Source organism: Crocodylus porosus, unplaced genomic scaffold (assembly GCF_001723895.1).
Source record: "Crocodylus porosus isolate Cpor-Errol unplaced genomic scaffold, CroPor_comp1, whole genome shotgun sequence".
Lineage (NCBI taxonomy): Eukaryota > Metazoa > Chordata > Crocodylia > Crocodylidae > Crocodylus > Crocodylus porosus.
Genome location: NW_017728947.1, coordinates 52756607 through 52777602, shown reverse-complemented (window position 1 = coordinate 52777602; position 20996 = coordinate 52756607). Strand labels below are relative to the sequence as shown.

At 43.5% G+C, this 20996-nt stretch overlaps 1 protein-coding gene across 1 annotated transcript in view; it reads left to right on the top strand.

Annotated features, from left to right (window-relative positions):
- STARD9 (StAR related lipid transfer domain containing 9) overlaps positions 1-20996 on the top strand; it is a 211932-nt gene that overhangs the window by 21690 nt on the left and 169246 nt on the right. The window contains exon 3 of the mRNA XM_019551344.1: positions 8174-8290. Within this exon, the coding sequence (XP_019406889.1) occupies positions 8174-8290 (117 nt within the window). The remainder of the gene's footprint in view (positions 1-8173; positions 8291-20996) is intronic.

The window sequence follows — 20996 nt, the reverse complement described above, 5'->3', positions numbered from 1 at the left end:
TTGTGGTGCTTGAAAGGGAGATAAACAGGGATCCTGGCTTCCTCTGTTTAAAAATCGCAAATTCCCTGATAAAAATTGCAGATTCTCTGATTAAAAAACTCCAAATTGACAATTAAAATGAAACACCACTCTACATATAGGTACCAATTGAATGCAATGTTTTATTATTTACAGTTTTAAAGCAGTTGGAAGCCTACCAGTGCCTCAGTCACTATAATTAAATACATTCTAAATACCTGTATATTTTGGCATTTGATTTTGGGTTTTTATCATGAAAATCAGAGCTCCCCCTGTCCCCTTCGCTCACCAGGATGCACATCTAGGTCCCTCACTCCCAAGCCACAGCCTTGCCAATGCCCCTTACTTCCCACCTGCAGCCCACTGCCCCCTACCAGCCCTGCCGGAGGGGGCACCCCCTGCACACCCCCGCTCTCCCCACCCTGCAGCAGTGCCAAAGCCCTGGCTGCCGCCCGTAGGAGGCAACAGCTGCTGCAGCAGAGCGGAGTGCATTGGCCGAGTGGAGCCCTGTGGGTGTGGGAATGGATGCAAGCTGCCTGCTGCAGGCTTAGAGCTCCCAGCCATGCTGCTCTTTTCCCGGGGCCTCCATGGCCCAGTGGGTGGGACCTGGCTGGGAAGGCCAGAACAGGACAGGGAAGCTCATTGCTGCTGTTAGGAACTCTGCACCACCTTGGTAAGCAGCCCCCTGCCCAGCTGGCAGCAGTGAGGTATGCAAATCTGTGCCACCGCCCCTGCTTTTGGGTGGGCAGGGGGAGGTTTGCTAGGGCAGCACGGGGTTTGCAGCAGCAAGGAGCTTCCCTACCCAGCCCCACTCTGCCCTGCTGTGCTAGGTCCCACCTGCTGGGCTGCAGAGGCCACGGGGGGAGGGCAGCAGGGCAGGGAGACTGATCCCACTACAGGCAACCCACAGCCAGCCCCACCCGGCATAGAGATCTGGGGGGCATGTGCCCCTCCTGGGAGTGCGTGCAGTGGTGGGGAGCCAGCCCCACCCCCCTTCACCTCCTGGACGAACCATGCACGGCTCCGTCCCACACTCCGCCAGGGCCCGGAGGCTGCACATTCAAGTCTTGGGCCCCAAGTCCCACGTAGTGCCCTAGGTGGGCAGCAGCCCCAGCCCTGCCCAGCTCTCTGAATTCCTTCCTTCCTCTCTGAATCAATCCCTTCTCTCCCCCACCAGACTTACCGGTGGGAGCTGCTCTCCAGGCTGTCTGGCGGCCATGTGAGCACACACATGCGTATGGCGTACCCTGCCTGACCACCCTTCTCCCATTCCCCCCAGGCCCTTGCAGACTGGAACTCTGCCAGCCTGCAGAGAGCTCTTTGCAAAAGTGGAAAATCTGTGTGTTTCTCTGTTCAAATGAAAAATCTGCATTTTTCTTGGTTAAACGGGAAAATCCATATTTTTTCCATTTTTCCATGGGAAACAGAAAACCCAGATCCCTGGAGATAAGTAAACTGTAGAATTACAAAGATTACTGTGGGAATTCTAAAGGACTGATATTTGATTTTTCTTTTTTGCTTATTTTTGTCTGTCAACCCAATTATTTTAGATGGCTTCTTCAGGAAAACTGCTGTAATATTTTAAGTTTCCTAGGAGGAAGCTTGGCAAGAACCAAATAAGCAGACTTTTTCTCTTTGTTAACCCCTTTTCATTATGCTTTTTCTTTGTGTTGGCTTCTAAGTCTGGGCAGTTGATGGTATACAGGAGATCAGTCTCTCTCCTGCATGTGTAAAAGGGAAAGGTGATACTTATATAGTGTAAAATTGCATTCTCCATCATGTACAGTATTAGGGTCATAGTTATTCAAGTTATTTACCTGGGTGCAGACTCTTAACCTTCTCTGAGCCCCATTAATATTTGTTGGCATGTGGCCTGGTGTAAGTATCTCTCCAGGCAGGCCACCTTCATAGATGTTTAGGGTCCCTCAATCTCTCCTCGTAGGATCTTACCTGCAGGCCCTTAACCATATGAGTAGCCCTCCAGTGGACCTTCTCAAGGTTATCCATATCCCTCTTCAAGTGTGGTGCCCAGAACTGGACGCAGTACTCCAGCTGCAGTCGTACCAATGCTGCACAGAGGGGGAAGTATAACCTCCTTAGACCTGTTCATGATGTACCTTCTACTGCATGAAAGAGTGCAGTTGGCTTTACTTATCACTTCGTCACATTGATGACTCATGTTCATTTTGGAGTCAACGATAACTCTGAGATCCCTATCTGCTGCTGTGCTGCTTAGAAAGTTACCTCCCAGTCTGTAGGTCTGTTGGTGATTCTTTCTCCCTATATGCAGCACTTTGCACTTATTTTCGTTAAATAACATCCTATTCTGATCTGTCCGCTTTCCCAAAACAGGCAGTCCTCAGACTTGCGACACAATTGGTTCCTGAAAACTGCAGTCTTAAGTCAAAATGTTGCAACTCAGAACCAGTTTTCTCATAAGAAACAATGTTGTAAATGGGGAATCGGTTCCTGAACCAAGGCCCGATATGCTATTTTCACCAAAATTACCCCAGAATTTTGTACTCAATCCATTATAGATGAGTAATATAGCTACATTAATGTATTTATATTGTAAATAACAATCATATTGATTTGGAAAGAGTTCTTTGAGGTGATTTTGCTGGACTTTTTGAAGGGCTCTCGGTTGGACTTTTTGAAGGGTTCTTGGCTGGAGTCTTCTCACAAGTCTTGGCTGCAGGTTCTTCTGGAGTCTTGTCTGCTTTCTTAAAGAAAATGTCCAAGGAAGTTTGGACAGATGTTCTCCAGGGAGATGGGCAATGCAGTGAACTTGTTCGCTGCCGGGGGACTGCATCAGATCAAGCGTTGTAGAGTCAAAACTGATGTCAGAAAGTTGAAACAGGGCATCAGTTTATAGATGTTGTAAGTGCAAAACATTGTAACTCGAAACGTTGTAAGTCGAGGACTGCCTGAATCTGCTCCTGCCCCTCCAATGTGTTTACTTTGCCCCATAATTTGGTGTCATTCACGAATTTGGACAGAGTGCTTTCCATGCCCTCATCCAAGTCGCTGATGAAGATATTGAACAGTACTGGTCTAAGGACCGAATCTTGGGAAACTCCACTGCCCACATTTTTCGAGGTCGAAAACGACTCGTCCATCACCACCCTCCAGATGTGTCCCATAAACCAATTCTCCGCCCACCTGACTGTGTAATCATCTGCATAACAACTGCTTAATTTATTTGTAAGAATGGGATGTGACACTGTATCAAAGACCTTTTTAAAATCCAAGTATGTGACATCTACCTCAGCTCCTGTATCTAAGCAATTTGTGACCTGGTCATAAAAAGAAACAAGGTTAGGCATGTAGGATCTACCTGCTATGAAGCCATGCTGGTTGCCTTTCAGCATTATTTTTCTACTGAACTCCCACAAATGTGATCATTAATAATTTTTTCAAAGGTTTGCCCAAGGATAAAGGTGAGACTAACCAGCCTATAGTTATCCGGATCATCCGTTCTCCTCTTCTTGAAAATAGAGACCACACTGGCCCTTTTCCAGTCCTCTGGGGCCCATCCTGAATAACATGAGTGCTCAAACAACTGCACCAGTGCTAACAACTGCTATGACACCAGCCAATTCCTTCAGCACCCTTGGATGAAGATCATCTGGGCCTGCTGACTTAAACACATCCAGCCCCTCCAAATGTTCCTTCACTAGGTCAGTGCTAACTGTTGATGGATTGGAGTCCCTTTTGTGCCTGTCTTTTGTCCCTTTGGGAGACATGACTTTATCCGTGCTCAGAAATACAGATGCAAAGAACTTATTTAGGAGTTCAGCTTCACCCTTCCTATCTGTTTCCAGTTTGCAAGTTTGGGTCTGCTGCTAAAGTATTATTTTTTCAGACATTCAGAACTTTGTCTCTAAAATTCAAATTAGCAAAAGATAGACAACTTATAAAAGTTATGAATGTTACAATAACCATCTAGCCACAGTGCTACCCACAGCCACCTCCGGATTCAGGTTCCTCGGGTGTCAAACAGTCTCAGTCAACCTTCCAGCTCCTAAGCCTGAGGCCACCTCTCCATGGAGTGCTTTCTTGTGGTTTCCCCACACACTGGAGTACATACAAGCTAACTATTTACATAGTTTATTATTTACAAAACAGTCAACATAGGAATGAGGTTAATAGCTGAACAGGACATCAATACTGTAATTGTCAAAGGCAGGTATCAATGAACTAAAACACTCCATACATATTTAATCAAAGACACCCTCATTACAACTCCCCAGCTTAAACCTTGAGACTCCAGTGAATTTCAGCAGGCGCACACAGGGTTAACACAAACATCAGCTCTCCTTCACATCCCAACACAATAACCATGGCTGGTGCTGCTGCTTCAGAAAGTCCTGCTCTCTGCTAGAGCCTGCGTGGGAAAAAGAAGCTCTCCTCTGCTCCAGCTGTCTGTGATCTCTTACCACAGACGGGACCCTCTACCTCACAGGGAAAAAGGATACTGGGTTATCTTCTCCCCATCACTAAGGACAGGTTCACTTCACAAGCAGGCTGCAGGTAGTCCTTCCTCAAGCTCTGTGGTCCCCAGGCTCCTTCCCTTCTCTGAGCCAGGCTGAGTTCCCTCCCCTCTTCTGCCTCAGGAGCCAATCGCAAACATGCATATGCTCTTGCAAGCAACGACTTCCTTCAACTTTCTGCAAACTTTCACGCTCTGCCTTTGCAGGGATCCTGAGTCCTGCTGCAAATCCGGCAGCAGCTGTTACACCAGTTTCTCATCTCCCTTTTAAAAACTTCAGGTTAGGATTTCCTGGCCTACTAAAACTAAGACACAGAGGCTTAGGACTTGGGTACATTGAGCTACTGGGAGTAGTCTACAGTTTACTCCAACAGTAGAGCTACTGGTATCTTTATGAACTTCTTGTTCCATGGGTCATGCCCGTATGAGGAGATGTACTTTTGAATAGAGTATATGTACTTGATTTGTATAAAGCAAGTAAAGTACATGAACAGACCAAAGTAATTGTGAAGTTTCAGTAAGGTTACAAAAATGATTATTTTGCACAGACCATTGTTTTTGAGTTGGGCAAATCCTGATATTTATATGCTTCAAAGATATTAAAATATTTTGCTATAATCCCATCTTCAAAACAGATCTGAAGGGTGTAATGTAGGTGCAGACCTTTAACAAAGAGGTCCCTGTGGAATAAATTTAGAACACAGGTAAATTAGATAAACATTTTGCATCTGCAAATGCTCTAATAGGCTGTAGAAGTTAACAGCTTATACTTTGCTCCTAGGATGTTTTAGAGAAGTATACTAACCTTTTTTTGTTAGGAAAAAAGTGGAAAAGGCCATAAAGCTCAGAGCACATGCTCGTAGTGGTCCAAGTAAACAAGCCCTGGCATAGAATATGTGATGATATGAAAAAAAAAATCAAATATTTTAGAAAACTGGCTATGGATTAGAAAGTATTTGGCATGCAACCTAAGTACTTCAGTAGTTCAGATTAAGCCACTAAACCAAAATTTCCAAGTGACCAGTGATTTTGAGTACCCAAATGGAAATAACCTAAAAAGACTTTTTTCCAAATCTGGTATTCAACATGTTCTGAACTGTTTGTGAAAAAGGAGAGCTTCCCTCCTACACTTCTCAAGAATGTGATGGGCTGTTGGATGTCTCTTTGGCCTCCAGCTGTAATATCCTCTATCCCTGTTGTCTGCTTAGAGAAAGCACTGGCCACAATGGTAATGTTACAGGGACTTGTATCTCAGCAGTTGTTTTAGTCTGTGTGATCAGACTGACCTGAGAATCCCTTCTTCCATCTTTAGGCTTCAGATATGTAGCTGAAGTAATTGGGTGTAGCTGAGTCTAGTTAAGGCTGTGAACCTTTAAAAGGGAACTGTGTTTATTTCATGGTCTGTAGAAACAAAGCAGTGGACCATTCCGCTAGATGAAATATCAGATAGGTCTATTTGGAGACATAAGAGTTCCTACAAGAGCTGCATTTGCTGATGGGGAGAATTAATTTTGTCTTGCTTTGGTGGTTGGTGAAGGCTCTCAGTTGCCCCATTTGCCCACGCTGGAGAGTGCAGTGGAGAGAACCTCTCTTGGTTACAGCATAAAAATGGCTCCAAATGATAGCATAGTACAAACCTTGTTATTGGAGGTAATCCTTTGGAATGATCTAATAATAGGCTACTTAAAATTTTAATGCTAGCAAAAGGAAGCATCAGTTGTCACTAAATTCAGCATGACTAATTTGGAATCATATGACCTTCTCCACACATAAGGTCCTTTTTACTTTTAAGGATAAATGTACATAAATGTACTACTGTTAGCAAACAGCCTCCTTAGGTGGGCTTCTGTAAACTGTTTCTGTAGCAGTCTTCACAATTTATTATAATAAGTAGCATGTGTATTACATTTCATCAAGAGAATTTAAGGTAGGTAATTATTAACCACTATTCCTGAAAACTGTAGAAAAATCAGTGGCTTGTTAAAGTGCTGATTAACTTTAACCTTGAATTTAACATTTTTCCTTTTCTGAAGTTACTGCAGATGTTGAGGTTACCCATGTTATTGTTAATATTTGTGTTACATAGGTACTCTGCTATTTCTGTCTACACCGATGACTCACAGTTCCCTTCCTTTATCAAAGGAATAGGAAGGGGCAGTTCCTTGGGGAAGCACTTTGCCTATGAGTCTCATGTAAACAAATTTAGCCTTCTCCAAGGAATCAAGGAGTTATTTCTGTAGCAGGATGTATTTGATTTCCTTAACTACTTGATTCTCCCTTTCTGATAATGAATATTAATATATGGACAGAGATACAAGCAAAGATGTCACTTCACAGAGTCATTGAAAAGTTAAAGACTTCCCCTAAAGAGTTTAAGATTATGAATATTGATCATGGTCCTGCAGTCCATATTTAAAGAGCATGATCCCTGGTTTCATGTCTAAAATTGCTAAATGCTTTAAACAGCTTCTCCTAACTTCAGTATATTGACTGCTTCAGCTCTAGGAAGAAAAAAGTATGTTAAAAGTAGATTAAAAATTGAAAACTGGATTACACCATTCCCTAGATGGAAAAAAATAATATATGCCATTAATTATTGGAATTAATAATTAAAGCTAAAACTGTTCATATCCTAAAAACATACATGCACATTTTTACTTTTATAGATTGTATAAATTTATAAAGTGTCCCTGGGAAACTTGATGGCTATTTTCACTGAAGCTGTACAGATTTATTTGAGCTGGTAATCTGCCCACTTTGCAGTGAGGATGCAGGCTAAAGCAATTGAATGCTGATAGTCCTCTGGTACCTTCCCAAGATTCCCCATCTGTACCCAGAAGAACAGACAAGTTCTCCCATAATTCGCTTGGGGGGGACCCAGAGTGGCTCAGTGGCTGCATTTGGTTTTGCCACACAGTGACTCGCACACAGGATTGTCTTACCTGGATTCTCAGACACAGGTACTGATCATTCAGATTAACATTGTAAAGAGGACATGGCATTTGTAAAGCAGGCAGTAGTAAGGGGAAGTAACTTCAACATAAAACATTATATCAGGAGGATTAGGTTGTGATTAATGACTAATCAAAATGCAACATTTGCCTTTGCCATTTTTAACTTTGTATCCCACTGAAGGAAGTAAACTGCAAACTGTTAATATAGTTGAAGAGAAAGTGGAGAGGACAGACTTATGTTTAAAGGTGGGAGTGTGAAAGTGGGGATTGTAGTTCTGGCTCCACCATATGTTTGTTGCGACTTGGAGCAAGTTATTTAACATCTCTGTCTGTCACTTCTTCCATCTAAAAAAAAGGATAAGGCTTTCACACTTGGCATAGATGCTATGAAAAATAATTCAGTAATGTCTGTAAAGGGCTTGAAAAGTTTACATAGAAAACTCTTAACTGCACTTTTTTAAATTTTGTGAGTTGGAAAAAGAATGGTTTTGTGCAAGTTTGGTCCCAGCACCTTTGTGATTGATCCATCCATAATTTTTCTTTTTGACTCTTGTGCAGAAAAACGAATAAACAGGATGAACTTGAAGCCATGAATTCTTGTTTTGGGAGAGGGGAAGAACATATCCTGGACAAATTTTTATTTTTAAAATTATTGCTCTTTCATAAGTCTTAAAATAGTGTGTTTATATCCTTCTCTTGCTCCCTCCAGTTGGACAATAGGCTTGATGGCCCATGGGATTCAAGGGAGAAGATTGTGGCATTTAGTTTTGATTACTGCTATTGGTCAGTTGATCCCGAAGATCCTAAATATGCATCTCAGGAAGTGGTGAGTAATGTTCCTTCGGCTCTTTGTGTTTGTGTGATCACTGGCAAGTCCTGTTTGGTCTTTTATTTTTGTGCCTGTTGAGAAGTGTGGGGATGTAAGAGTGGGGAAGATTTCTGCACTTTGATTTTCATAGTCTGTTTATTATGCTTCAATACTGTATTCCACTTATGCTTTTGTCACTGTCCTTCATTTAAAATATAAGTGCTCTATTGCTCTTTGTAGTAATTGATAGACAGTACTTTGATTGTCTATCAGCTTTGTGATGAGCATTGAAATTGATCATCTAAGATGGAACCATGAGGATCCCACTTAAAAATGAAAAATAATTTGTGCTGAGATACAGGGGGAAGGGAATGATGATGTTCTAAGCACATTCTCTGGCTTAGTTAGTCCACAGAATCAAAGTAGATGTTTCTACACTAATGATAAACAGAGAAATAATGACATTTTTAAATGGCAGCATTGGACTTCAAAACAGACTTTCCCTTGCAATTGTGAATAGCTTTCATTTTGAATTAAAGAACTGAAAAACTTTTATTACTGACTAGAGCTTCTTCCAGTCTGATATTTCAAAATTTGCTTGGTTAAATAAAGAGGTAATAAAGGTATCGTGGCAAAAATCTAATAAGATACACTTTCTTTATTCAGTAAGCCAACGATTCTTAAGCGTACTAGCAAAATATAAAATAAATACATAAAGAAAAAAACAGGCCCTATTTGCTTCAGGAATCTCCCTATGTGCATTCAGTTATATCCATTGGTAAAAGTGACTAAGAAAAGAATTTACTGCTCTTTGCTCCTCAGATAAGTCGGATAAATCCATTTTGTCAATCATCAACACAATGGTTTATTAAATCCTGATCATTACATTTATGCAATTCCATTGCCTATGGTAAACTTGCACAGGTGTCACTGAGAGCTGAATAAGCATGACAGAATCATAGAAAATTAGGGTTGAAAGGGACCTCAGTAGGTCATCTAATCCAACCCCCTGGTCAAAAAAAGGACCATTCCTGATTAAATCATTCCAGTCAGGGCTTCAACCTAGGCCTTAAAAACCTCCAAGGATGGAGATTCCACCACCTCTCTGTGTAACCTGTTCCAGTGCTTTACTACCCTCCTAGTGAGAAGCATTTTACTAATTTCCAACCTAAACCTCCCTTGCTGCAGCTTGAGACCATTGCTCCTTGTTCAGGGATCCTGGTTTTCTCTGATTAAAAATTGCAAATTCTCTGATTTAAAAACCCCAAATCTGTGATAAAAATTAAAGGCCCCCCACAGCCCCCACTCAGCACTGCTGGTGCCCTGCATTCCCACCCCCCCACAGTCTCAACAGCCCTCCGGATGCACTTGCAGCAGCCCCCCAGACCCACAGATACACAGGCACAGACACACAGATGCTGACACCCACCCCAGCAGGTAAGTGTGTGTGGGGGATCCTAGAGGTAAGTGGAGCTTGGGGGCTGTGGGGCAGGGTTGGGATAAATGGTTGGGGGCTGAGGGGGTGGGGGTGCTGCCAGCTCCAGGCAGCACACCGCAGCTGGCAGCAGGGCGAGAAGGTGAGAGCAAGGATGCCCCTCTGTTGGGGGGCTTTGTGGGCAAGTGATGCAGGGCACAATGTGGTGGTGCCTACCTTGTGCAGGCTGCACACATGTTGCCTGGTCACCTGCCCAGGGGAGGGGGAGAGGGAGGCTGTCATGCAGCTGGAGCACAGCTCCGTGGCTGACTCTGCAGCTGTAGCGAGGGATGAGGGCATGGGGACAGGGGGTTGCATGCGGCAGCCGCCTCCACTTTCCTGGAGGGCCGTGACAGCGGTGATGGCTGCTGCCTACAAAACTTCCCGCTGCTGCTGTGGAATCATGCCTGGAGCTGTGCAGTCAGCCACTGGGTGGCAGCAGTATTGTGGTGGTGGCCAGGCGGCACACAGTCATTCCTACCACCACCCCGTGCTGCGTTGTGCTGCTGCCGCCGCCGGCTGCACGGCTCCGAGCACAGCTTCGTGGTGGCAGCGGGAAGTTTTGTACGCAGCGGCAGTCACTGCCCGCTGCTGCATACCTGTGGAGCCGCCTGTGCCCGTGGTAACTGCCACTGCCTACAAAACCTCCCGCTGCTCCTATGGAGCTGTGCCCAGAGCTGTGCAGCCAGTGGGAGTGGCGTGGCGCAAGGTAGTGGTGGCCGGGTCGCACACAGACATTCCCATCCCCACCACTGTCCTGCACCAGTGGCCACACAGCTCTGCGGTGGCAGTGGGAGGTTTTGTTGGCAGCGGCCATCACCACCACCATGGCCCTCCAGGTAAGCGACAGCAGCCTCTGTGTGTGAGCCTGCATCCCCATCCCTCACCATGGCTGCAGAGCTGGCCACAGAGTTGTGCTCCAGCTGCATGCCAGCCTCTCTCTCCCCTTCCTCCTAGACAGGCAGCCAGGCAGCATGTGTTCAGCCCGCCCATGGCACTGCACCCTGCATTGCTTGCCCACAAAGCCCCCTGCAGAGGGGCACCCCTGCCCTCACCCCCTGGTCCTGCTCCCAGCTGCTATGTATGGCTTGGGGTCAGCAGCACCTCCTGTTCCCTCGGCCCCCAACTATCTTCCCCAGCCCTACCCCATAGCTCCACTTACCTCCATGCTCCAGGGGCAAAAAGCTAGCGTGAGCCTCAGCCCAGCCTTGGCTACCTCAGAGGCTCAGACCCTGCCCTCCCCCCACCTCCCCCTCTGGCTAGGGATGGGTGTTTCCTGCCCTTTCTGCAATCAGCTCTTGCAGGCTGGAGCTGTGCCAGAGCTCTTTGCAAAAGTGGAGAATCCGCGGATTTCTCTGCTAAAAAAGGAAATCCGTGTTTTCTCCGATTAAAAACAGGAAATCCATGGTTTTCTCCGTTTTTCTGTGGGAAACAGAAAACCTGGATCCCTGGTCATCACTGAGTCTAGCTCCATTTCCTTTGGAACAACCCTTCAGGTAGTCAAAGGCTGCTCTCAAATCCCCTCTCCAGTCTTCTCTTCTCTAAACTAAAGAAACTCAGCTCCCTCAGCCTCTCCTCATAAGTCATGCGCTGCAGCCCCCAAACCATTTTTGTTGCTCTTTGCTGGACTCTCCAATTTGTCCACACCTTTTCTGTAGTGGAGGGCAATATAGTTCCTGTAATACTAGGAGCAATGTTCACAGTACTCAGTTTTATTCTTGGAGCCAGTGTTGAAGTTAAAGGCTTGGAGAGTACAAAGACAATGAGTCACATTTTCCACAATGCTAGTTTCTGCTTGGCATAGTTGAGTGGGGAAGGAGAAGGATGTTGGGGGCATTTTTATTTTGGGGAAGGAGAAGGATGTTGGGGGCATTTTTATTTTGGTAGCTGAAGAAATGTAGAACCAGTGAACAATGGCTTCTGCCCTCTGCTCATTTCCCTAAAAATCTGGGTGTTAAGTGAACTTTGCTTGTACTTTAAAGATTCTCATTAGATGATAAATGTTTCACTGGTAAATACATATTATTATTTGTTTTTTCTGTAAACTGACATCCTCTAGTGATTAAATTTTGTGTGGCACCATGCACAATGACTTCTTTTCAATCTCTTATCTTTATAACAATGCACTAAAAACAATGGTTCTTTGATTGTTGTCAGTGTGGTTGGCTTTCTGACCAACATATTTTTAGTACAAGACATTGATAAATAAAACCATATCAACTTCACTCCAGACGGGATAGGCAACGAACAAAGTTTGCCATATGGAAATTTCAACATTGGCTGGGGCAACAAAATACTGTTTCTTCTATTAAGAAAATATTAGAATTGAAGAAGAACTTAAAATGCTCTAAACTGTCATTGTGTAATGGCTGAACATCCATGATACTAAATGTAAATAGATGTTGTATACTGCCCTGTGTACCTTTTATGTTATTCTAAACCACATTGTTCCAATGGCATGTCTGTCTTTTAATGGAACAACATCAGATTCAGTTGGAAGGGTTTAAAGATAATTGGTGCTCTGAGAGATTTGGAACAATAAGTGATTCTCTTTACCATGATGGTTCTAGGATTAATAAGGTACATATGTAATTTATTGAAGGGATGTGGGAGAAATGTAATATTGCTTTGCTTTTTGTGCATTTGTCAGATGCTTAACATTTTTTAATGAGATGAATTGTATTTAATTCCAGGTTTTAGATCAGTAGTCAACCACCGAGAACATAGAGGGGCAACCTGGGGTGGCTTGAGATTCCTTAAAGGCGCATCTGTGTGCCACACAATGTTAGTACTGTTAGGTGTGCAAACACGATTGACACAGTAAGCCCAAAGATTTCAAATAGGAACCTGTAGTATTAAAATATTCTGACCTGTTGCGGTCTTTCTGATTTCTTTGCAACAGGAACACTGCTCTCTTGTTTTTCTGTAATAGGGAATGGGTGAAAAATAAGAGCTGGCATTTTCCAAGGTTGCCTCAAGTCTAAAAAGGTTGAGAACCACTGACATAGAGATTCAGTTTCAAACAGCTTCCTTATTGTAGTGATATCATCAGTTACCAAAGGAGTTAAGTAACACTGCCATACAGTATGGCTTTCTTTCATGAGTTTGCCTGTGATTACTGTATTTCCTTACAGCAAAGTTGTGTGGTGCCAACTATTATCTCAGGTACTTGGTTAGTTGGCTGAATACTGAAAAGCAGATGAGAAAACTCTACCTTCAGGCTTAATTCTCTAGAATGTTGTCTCTTAGTAAGCAGTGTCCTGTAAGTCCTCTTTTTGTGTTCTCTGGATAAGGTCTTGCTATAGGGACTCTGAGTTCTGACTTGGTCATGAAGTTACATGAGCAATCGGAGAGAGCCAAAGAGCCGCAACAGTCCCTTGGTGCATCGTAGCAAACACTTCAAAAGGAAAAACAATGGCATGTAGTTGAATGTGTTGTGTTGTGTTGTTTGTGGCTGTAGGAAAGTAATACCTAATATATGCAGTAACTCTGATAACACTATCTGTGAAGAGCTGCAGATGATAATTTGAAGAGACACTTGTGGCTTTGGAGGTGCAGTCCGAGTATCATTTTCCTAACAGGTTGTAATCATTATACCTCCTATGACAGGGGATTGACTTCTAATTCCTATGACTAGGGTAAATTCCTGCTCTTCCTGTACAAACTTCTCGCAGTTTCCATTGAATGAGGTGTTTTGCACATCTTTTGTTATTGCATTGTACTTTTGAGGTGTTACATGCACTTCATAATAGTCCTTATATATTTTTCCTTAACTGCTTCTCTGGTGGTTTTGTGAGATTTAAGTAATGTTTACAGTCAAGGTGTTTTTAGATGTTTAGGTGAAAGATATAGGAAAATGCAACTGTATTATTCTATGGAAGATCATGTGTTCTCTGTCACAACAACCAAAAGGAGAAATTTGCAAACAAAGGCACCATATTCATTTTTAAAGAAGTCTTACCCGAGCTGGAAGTTTGGGTACCTTTTAGGAATGTAGGACAAACATGGTTATTACATCATTTTTATTGTTTAACACAACACTCTCTGGTTACAGACAAACGTATACTTTTGCAGTGGCTTCAGAAGGGGAGAGGAAGCTGCTGCTCAGGAGTGTGCAGCAACTGTTACGCTGCAATTGCTCTGTGATACAAGTGAGCTCAGTCACCGTACTTTGGAGGAAGCAGAGTGTAAGTTGGGGCCGTTTTGCTACACTTGTGTGACAGTCCTGAGCAGCAGCAGCTCCAATCCTCCCGTGTTGAAGTTGCTACCAGTGTACATTTGTCTATTCCAGTGGTTCTCAACCTTTTTGTTCTTGAGGCACTTATCAAACTTGAGGCATCCCTCCATAACTCGTGAATTGAGTGGCACTTGGTTTCAAAAACTAATTTATATATTAAAATTCTTGCTTCCTTGCAGAGAGGTCTAACAGTGGAAATGGGGTGTGGTTCAGAAAGAACGAGCCTGAGCCTGCATTTATCTGTTTAGGTTAGTTGTTTTTTTTCCCTAACACCTCTCAGCACTTTTCAAAAGTTCTTATGGCACCAGTCTGTACGCTATGTATGTCAAGGTGCTATTCAAGTGGTGATGGAACTGAGAATAGAATCCAGCCTTCCTGAGATATGCACAGTGCTCTAAATGCAAGACCACAAACCGCACAGTATCTCTCCAAAGGAAGGTAAGGTTGCTCAGAATTGCCATTCTAAATTAAAAAGAAAAAAGGAATAATGCTCTCTTCCTCCATACCTTTTAGATACAGAAAGAAAAACATTTGGTGTCATGATCTCTGACATCATTAATTTAGCTAAGATAACCTAGTAGCTAATGTTAGTAGAGAGTGGTTAGTTCCAGTTAAATAAATAGTTACTTATTGTAAGTATATAATTCATAACTATTTTTTTAGTGCAGCAGCTGAAGGGAAGGATAGGAACCACAGTTTTTTTTCCCTTCCCTTATTGGGAAATGCTAAACCATAATATCCACCAAGCTATAGTTTAAAAGATTAATTTGTGGGTTTGATAGTAGTGCTTTGCCTTTTCTTTCTGAAGCTATCAAAGTACTTTACAATGAGCAAGCTTCACAAAATTCCTCAGAGATATGACAGTGTTGCGCTCATTTTCCAGATGGGTTGAAGGTCAGAATTTTCAAAGGTGACTTCTAGTTCTGGTTCTGAAGACACATTGGATCTGATTTTTTTCAAAGGCATTGAGCACCTGCAATTATCATTGACTTCAGATTGAGTTCAGGTTTCCAGCTGCTGTTACAGGTGTGCAGCCTCTTTGCAGAAAAAAAAAAAAAGCATTGAGAGTGTCTGACTTGTTTTATTTTTACTAAGGGTTTTTACTATGTGAAAGGAGGACAGGAATGAAGAAATATTTTTGGGGAAGTGCTATTAGTATGATGGACTGGAACTACCAGCCACCAATAGGGGAAAGAAGGGAGAAAGCCATATGCTAGATCTTGGAGAAAATAAGGGCAAGAGGATTCCTTAGGGCCATGCACCTAAGGAGAAGGGAACTAAGTGTCAGGAAAGCAGAAATAGAGAAGGATCAGATAACAGGGAAGCTCATGTGAGGAAGCAGAGTTGGCAAGACAAACATAAGAAACAACAGGGAAGATGTAATGAAGAGGGAAAGGAAATGTTTTCTTTTCCAAAAAATGTAATAAACACTTAAGACAAAAAGTGAATGTGTGCTTTCCTCATCTTACACTTGAACAATGGCTGTAGCTGCTATTTTGCAGTTCTAAAAGGGCAGCAGGTATTGTGGAACTCTTTCTAAGATGTGGCCACACTTTAAAAAAAAGTTTGAAGACTCCTCTCTCTGTCCCATTCTATTTACTAGGCTGAATTTTTTCTCCTGTAAACAGTATTTGATATTTCATGTGCAAGACAATCCCTGTTCTCTCTTTTCTGTGGGCATAGTAAGCCTGGATAGCTGCAGAACTAATGTGGTTGTACACTTCATGTAAACTATGTAGATCTACCATCCAAAACCATTCCCAGCACAGGCAAGTGTAGCAAAGGGAACAGCTACTGCCTGTTCTTTCTCAGCCCATGTGGATCATCTCAGCTTGAGTCTTAAATTAATGCACTGTATTCCAGATTTGGCTACTGGAGTAAGAATGAGCCAGCTGGTATAAAAATATTAGAGTGAAATCTGTGAAAAACACAGGCTCACCTGCGCTCTTCCAGAAAAGATTCCTGTTTTATTCCACAGCAGATAACACTCGGAATTCAGCAATTGTTGATCATCTTGTAATTATAGGTCCATCACTTAATAAGAACTGGTGATATACTTTACCTTTGATGCTGTAATGAAAAAATGCCTTCAAACATATTTAGCAATATCATATTGTTTATTTTCTGAGAACCTCGTAAAGGAGTCTGGCAGGCATTATGTATTAATGCTCATATTGCTTCTATACTTACTGATATTACTGAATACATGAGGCATGGCAAGTTCATCCTTGTTGCGTAATACTCATTGTTTAAGCAATAGGTAGGTGTTTTAAGACCAAAAACATATCTTATAAGTAAACATTTAAATTGTACTTTATTTATATTGTGATTAATGTCTATATCAGCAGAAAGAACAGTACATTGAAGTCCTTTTGCTTTTTCGATAGCTCTTAACAATGAGGATTAATTGACCTGTTTCCTTGACTGCATCTTAGTTTAATGTGTCAAGAGGAAACACTTAACAACCGTTGTAAATGCAGATGTCTGTTCTTGCACAGTAGACAACAGTGGAGTTCAAATGCCAAGTCACTGTTTAGAATACTTGTCTCCTTATTTTAAAGGAATGTAAAGCTGAAGACATTCAGGGGATAAGAAGTAGTTTGTCTTTGGCAGTCTTATGGATATGGAAGGCCTTTTTTGGGCAACTATTTCTATAGCAAGATGCCTGGAGCAATTAAAAATAGATGAAGAGACATAGTTAGCAGTATTAGTCTGAAATAAAGTAGGAGGCAGGGTAGATTTACACCTTATAAACTAACCAAAGAAGTTGTATTATATTTATTTGAATCCAAGACAAGGGTTTCCCCCCACCCCCATTCAGCATGAGGGAGGGGGGAAATCCCCTCATCTTAAATATGAGTACAAGTTGGAGGGAGTGCAGCGGCTGTGGCTCCAACTCTGACCCCAAGCCTGGGGATGGAATCAGAGCCACAGTTCCTGTCCTCCCTCCCTCCCCCAGCTGCACCCTGCAGCCTCTCTGGTGCTCTCCACCTCTTCCCCCACCCCACTTCTACCACTTATCAGGAGCCAGGGTGGGGACCAAGCACCAGGAAGGCACAGGCAAAAGGGGGCAGAATTGGTGTGGGGGTTGGTTCCAGGGGACACAGGCACAGGAGGCATGCTTCCAGGGGGACAAGTGCTGAGAGAGGCAGGCACTGGGGGGGTACAGGCACAGGGAATGGGGATGCAGATGTAAGGCATGTAGGTAATGGAGGTGGTGCTGGCAGCATGGGGGTTAAGTGGCGGTGGGGATAGGCACACCCTTTCATAGCTTCTGGTGAAGTGAGCTTCAGTCCACAAAAGCTTGTGCCATATATATCTGTATTGTGTGATATATACACCAAGTTTACCCAAATCCAAGATTAATTCAAATTTAAGACCCCTGAATAATTAGATTCTACACATGGAAAATGTATAACTTTGTTACTTACTTACTGGGCATCTGGCAGATGTCAATGGAAAACAATTGCTCCTTAAATGTTCAGAAAACCATGGTAAAGAGCAGGAAGATATCTATAGGGAAACTTTTCTTTGCCAAAAGGAAAAGGTTTTTTCCCCCCTATATGGGCTGCCAAACATTGCCTAGACCTAATTTAAGCCCCAGTACCAAAGAGCCTGAATTACTTCCTGAAGTTAAAGGACTTTGCATTTTCTTCAATTCATCCTAGGTTTACCTAGCAGCAATATTATACATTGGCTGCTGATACAGTCACACTTATTTTTCTCCCAGCCAACAGTATTCAAGTTTCTTTGGGACCTAATTCATACCTGACTAGTGTTTAGGGAACCTATTCCAGCATGGACCTTCTAAAGCTCATGTAGCCCCCTTTTGAGCTTCTTGAGTTCTCCAAACACCATCTTGTCCTCAGGCTAGTCTTTTTGATGGCCATCATTTCTCTCAGAAGAATGAGTGAGTTTCATGTACCCCATGATGGATATGCTGCATATGTAATAATTACAGTGCATCAGAGCAGGCACCCCAGGTTTCTAACTCCCAGTGAGTATAATAGGAAAATGTTGCTTGTAACTGGGTGTGAGTGGTGATTGGGAGGTGTAGTTGGGATTAGTGAGAGGATTGGCTTGCCTTGGGGTTTGGGCAGGGAGGCAGTGATTGTGGGGAAGGGAGGAGATGGAGTGCTCAGGTTTCAAGATGTTGCTTGTTCATTGTAAGCTGCTTTGAGCCTTTTGCATAGGGCAGGATATAATCTAAAAAATAAAGTATACAAGAATTAGATACCAAACCATCTCAGTGGATCTGGACCTTAGTCTCTGTGCCTCAGTACTCATCCATAAAATGGGGATGATATACTTTTCTCCCCACCCTTAGTCTGTCTAAACTGGAAGATTTTCAAGGTAGAAATGACCAGTTGAGTCTATATTTTAGTAGCATCTAACACAGGAAGAAACTAATTTTGCGTGGATCATTGAAAATGCTACTATAAAAAAAAAAAAGAGACAGACAGATAGACAGTTGGCTGCCTTTGAATTATTTGGATAAAAGGAAATATAACAAAGCACAGATTTATTGGTATTCTAGGCTTCAGGATTTTTCCAAAAGATGATATTGTTGCCTTGTAATAGGAGGTGGCTACCTTTCAAAAAAACACCTTGGTATCAACATTGTTGCTGTAATTCCTGAAGTGTGGCCAGTTGTATTATAATGTGTCTCTTGTAAAAATGTATGTAGTCTTTTCACATCAGAGAAGGGATACAAAATAGCTATCTGACAACATCTGCCAGTGGTTGCACGTGGTTTCTTAGTAATAAAATACCTTTTTCCTCCTCTCAACATCATTTTTCTTGACACAAAAGGAACTGATACTTTTTTTTTTTTAACCTCAGGCTTCCAAAAGAAAGGAGCATGTTATAGTCCTCAGTTTCAAATTTTCCTTCTCATTTTCTGCCCCTTCCACTTGATTACCTAGCTCTCTTTCCCTCTCTCCTTTTTCCATTTGAATTAATGAATATGTTATAATAGTATTTTGCTGCTAACTCATAGCTGACTCAGATGATGTTTTAACTGCAGCATTAACCTGGGTGATTGAGGGCCTGATCGCTAGGGGTACACTGATAGAGATTTTTGAGGCTGATACCGATAGCTGATCAAGGCCCCTGTGGTGAGGGGAGGAATGGGGCTGGGGTAGGGCAGGCACTGCCCAGTCAGAGTAGGAAGGGGCATGGGACAGAGCCGCAAGCAGCTCATCCGGGAGGGCAGGGAGGAGGTGTGTGCCCCCTGGATCTGCGTGGGGTGGGCTGTAGCTGCAGGCCAGGGCCAGGGCAGATGCAGGATAGAGACATGATTAGTTGGTGGGGGGTATGGAAAGGGGAGGGTGGCTCCCAGCACTGCATGCAGCTTGTGCAGTGCTTGTCTGGCGGCCCTTGCTGCTTGTCCAGGAGGGCATGGGAGGGGGGGCATGCCTCTGGATCTGCCCAGCCGGGAAGAGCCCAGCCCCAGCCCACCCCTCTCTGCCCTGCATAGATCTGGGGGCACACACCCCTCCACCTTCCCCCCACCCCCTGTGCCCTCCTGAGTGACCAGTGGGAGCTGCCAGATGAGCACTAGACAAGCCGCACACAGTGGTGGGAGCTGTCCCTTCCTGCGTCCCACTGAAGAGCTGTGCCTCTGTCCTATGCCCACCCTGGCTACGGCCGGGTAGCCCCAGCCCTAACCCCAACCCCACATCCTGCCTCACTGTGGGGGTCTTGATCTGCTCCCCACACCCTTCCCCCCTCCCACCACACCAGACTTACCAAATGCACACAGCTCTTCATCCCACCAGCTCTGCTCCTCACTGCCTACGTGCTGTGTTGTGGCTGCACATGTGCATTTATTGGACAAATTATCAGCCTCATGGGGAAGATTTCCAATACAGAAAATTTTCTTTATATCAGAGCTGATCCAGTATTGGACCGATGTATCGGTGCACCTCTACTGATCACTCAGGCTGACATAGTTTAGGTATGGATAGCCGTACTGAAAAGCCACCCTCAAGCTACTGCATCTGTTCTGGTGTAGCATTTAAAAATGCCTCAGGGAGCATTTTTACACATGCTCCAGAAGTGTGTGGCATGGATGCTTTAATTAGAGCTCTTGGAGCCACTCTAAAGTGCCCAGAGTGTCTTATGTATCAGCATTCCTGCACTTCAGAATGGCAAGCGGGAGTGCTTTATCTAGCGCTCATTGAGTGGGCTTTAGTTAAAATGCCCCTATCACCATTTTGAAGGCAGAGACACAGTTCCACAGGATGTGGAGGCTGGATGGAGCATGGAAATTACCACACTCTGGGAGACTTGATTAATCAGTGTGTCAGAGCAGTTTCCTGGCTCATGTATAGGCACCTATGGTTTATTATCATTCACTAATGTTCCATGGTTCTTAGTTAACAGAGCCAATTGTTTCTGAATGAATTGTTAGCTAAGTAGTTTGTCTTTCTGGGCACATGAGGAAGAGATTGGAGGACTACTAGTATTCAGGTAGTTTGGCCTGCATCCTTACTGCAGAATGGGCAAGTTAACAGACAGCATTGTAACAATATTTGGGTTTCAACCTATTTGTCACCAGATTTGGATCGGTGGGTTTTGCACGTGAACTACAGCCAGGTTAGAGGTAGCATGCAAGTAAGATCCCAGATCTGCATTGCAGAGATAGGTCCTTGTATTAGCCTCCATGTGTATTTGCTACACCAACATATTTCCATATAGAATGGTAACATCTCTCTTGGATAAATCAGTCCCAAACTGCCATATTAATAATTTTTTAACCTGTAGTATTTAAGGCTGTAGATAATGTGTGCTTTATGGTCCTTTCAGTTACACTAGGGATGAACTTTGCAAAGTGGCAAAGGCATGCAGTAAGACAGTGGCCCTGGATTTTAGGAGGGCAGACTTCAACGAGCTAAGAAGGATAGTTGGAGAAGCGCTGAGGTCCCGGGGGGGTGGGGAGCCAGGTGTCCAAGGAGAGTGGTCGCTCCTTAAGGAGACGATCCTCCAAGCCCAAAGGAAGGTAATCCCAA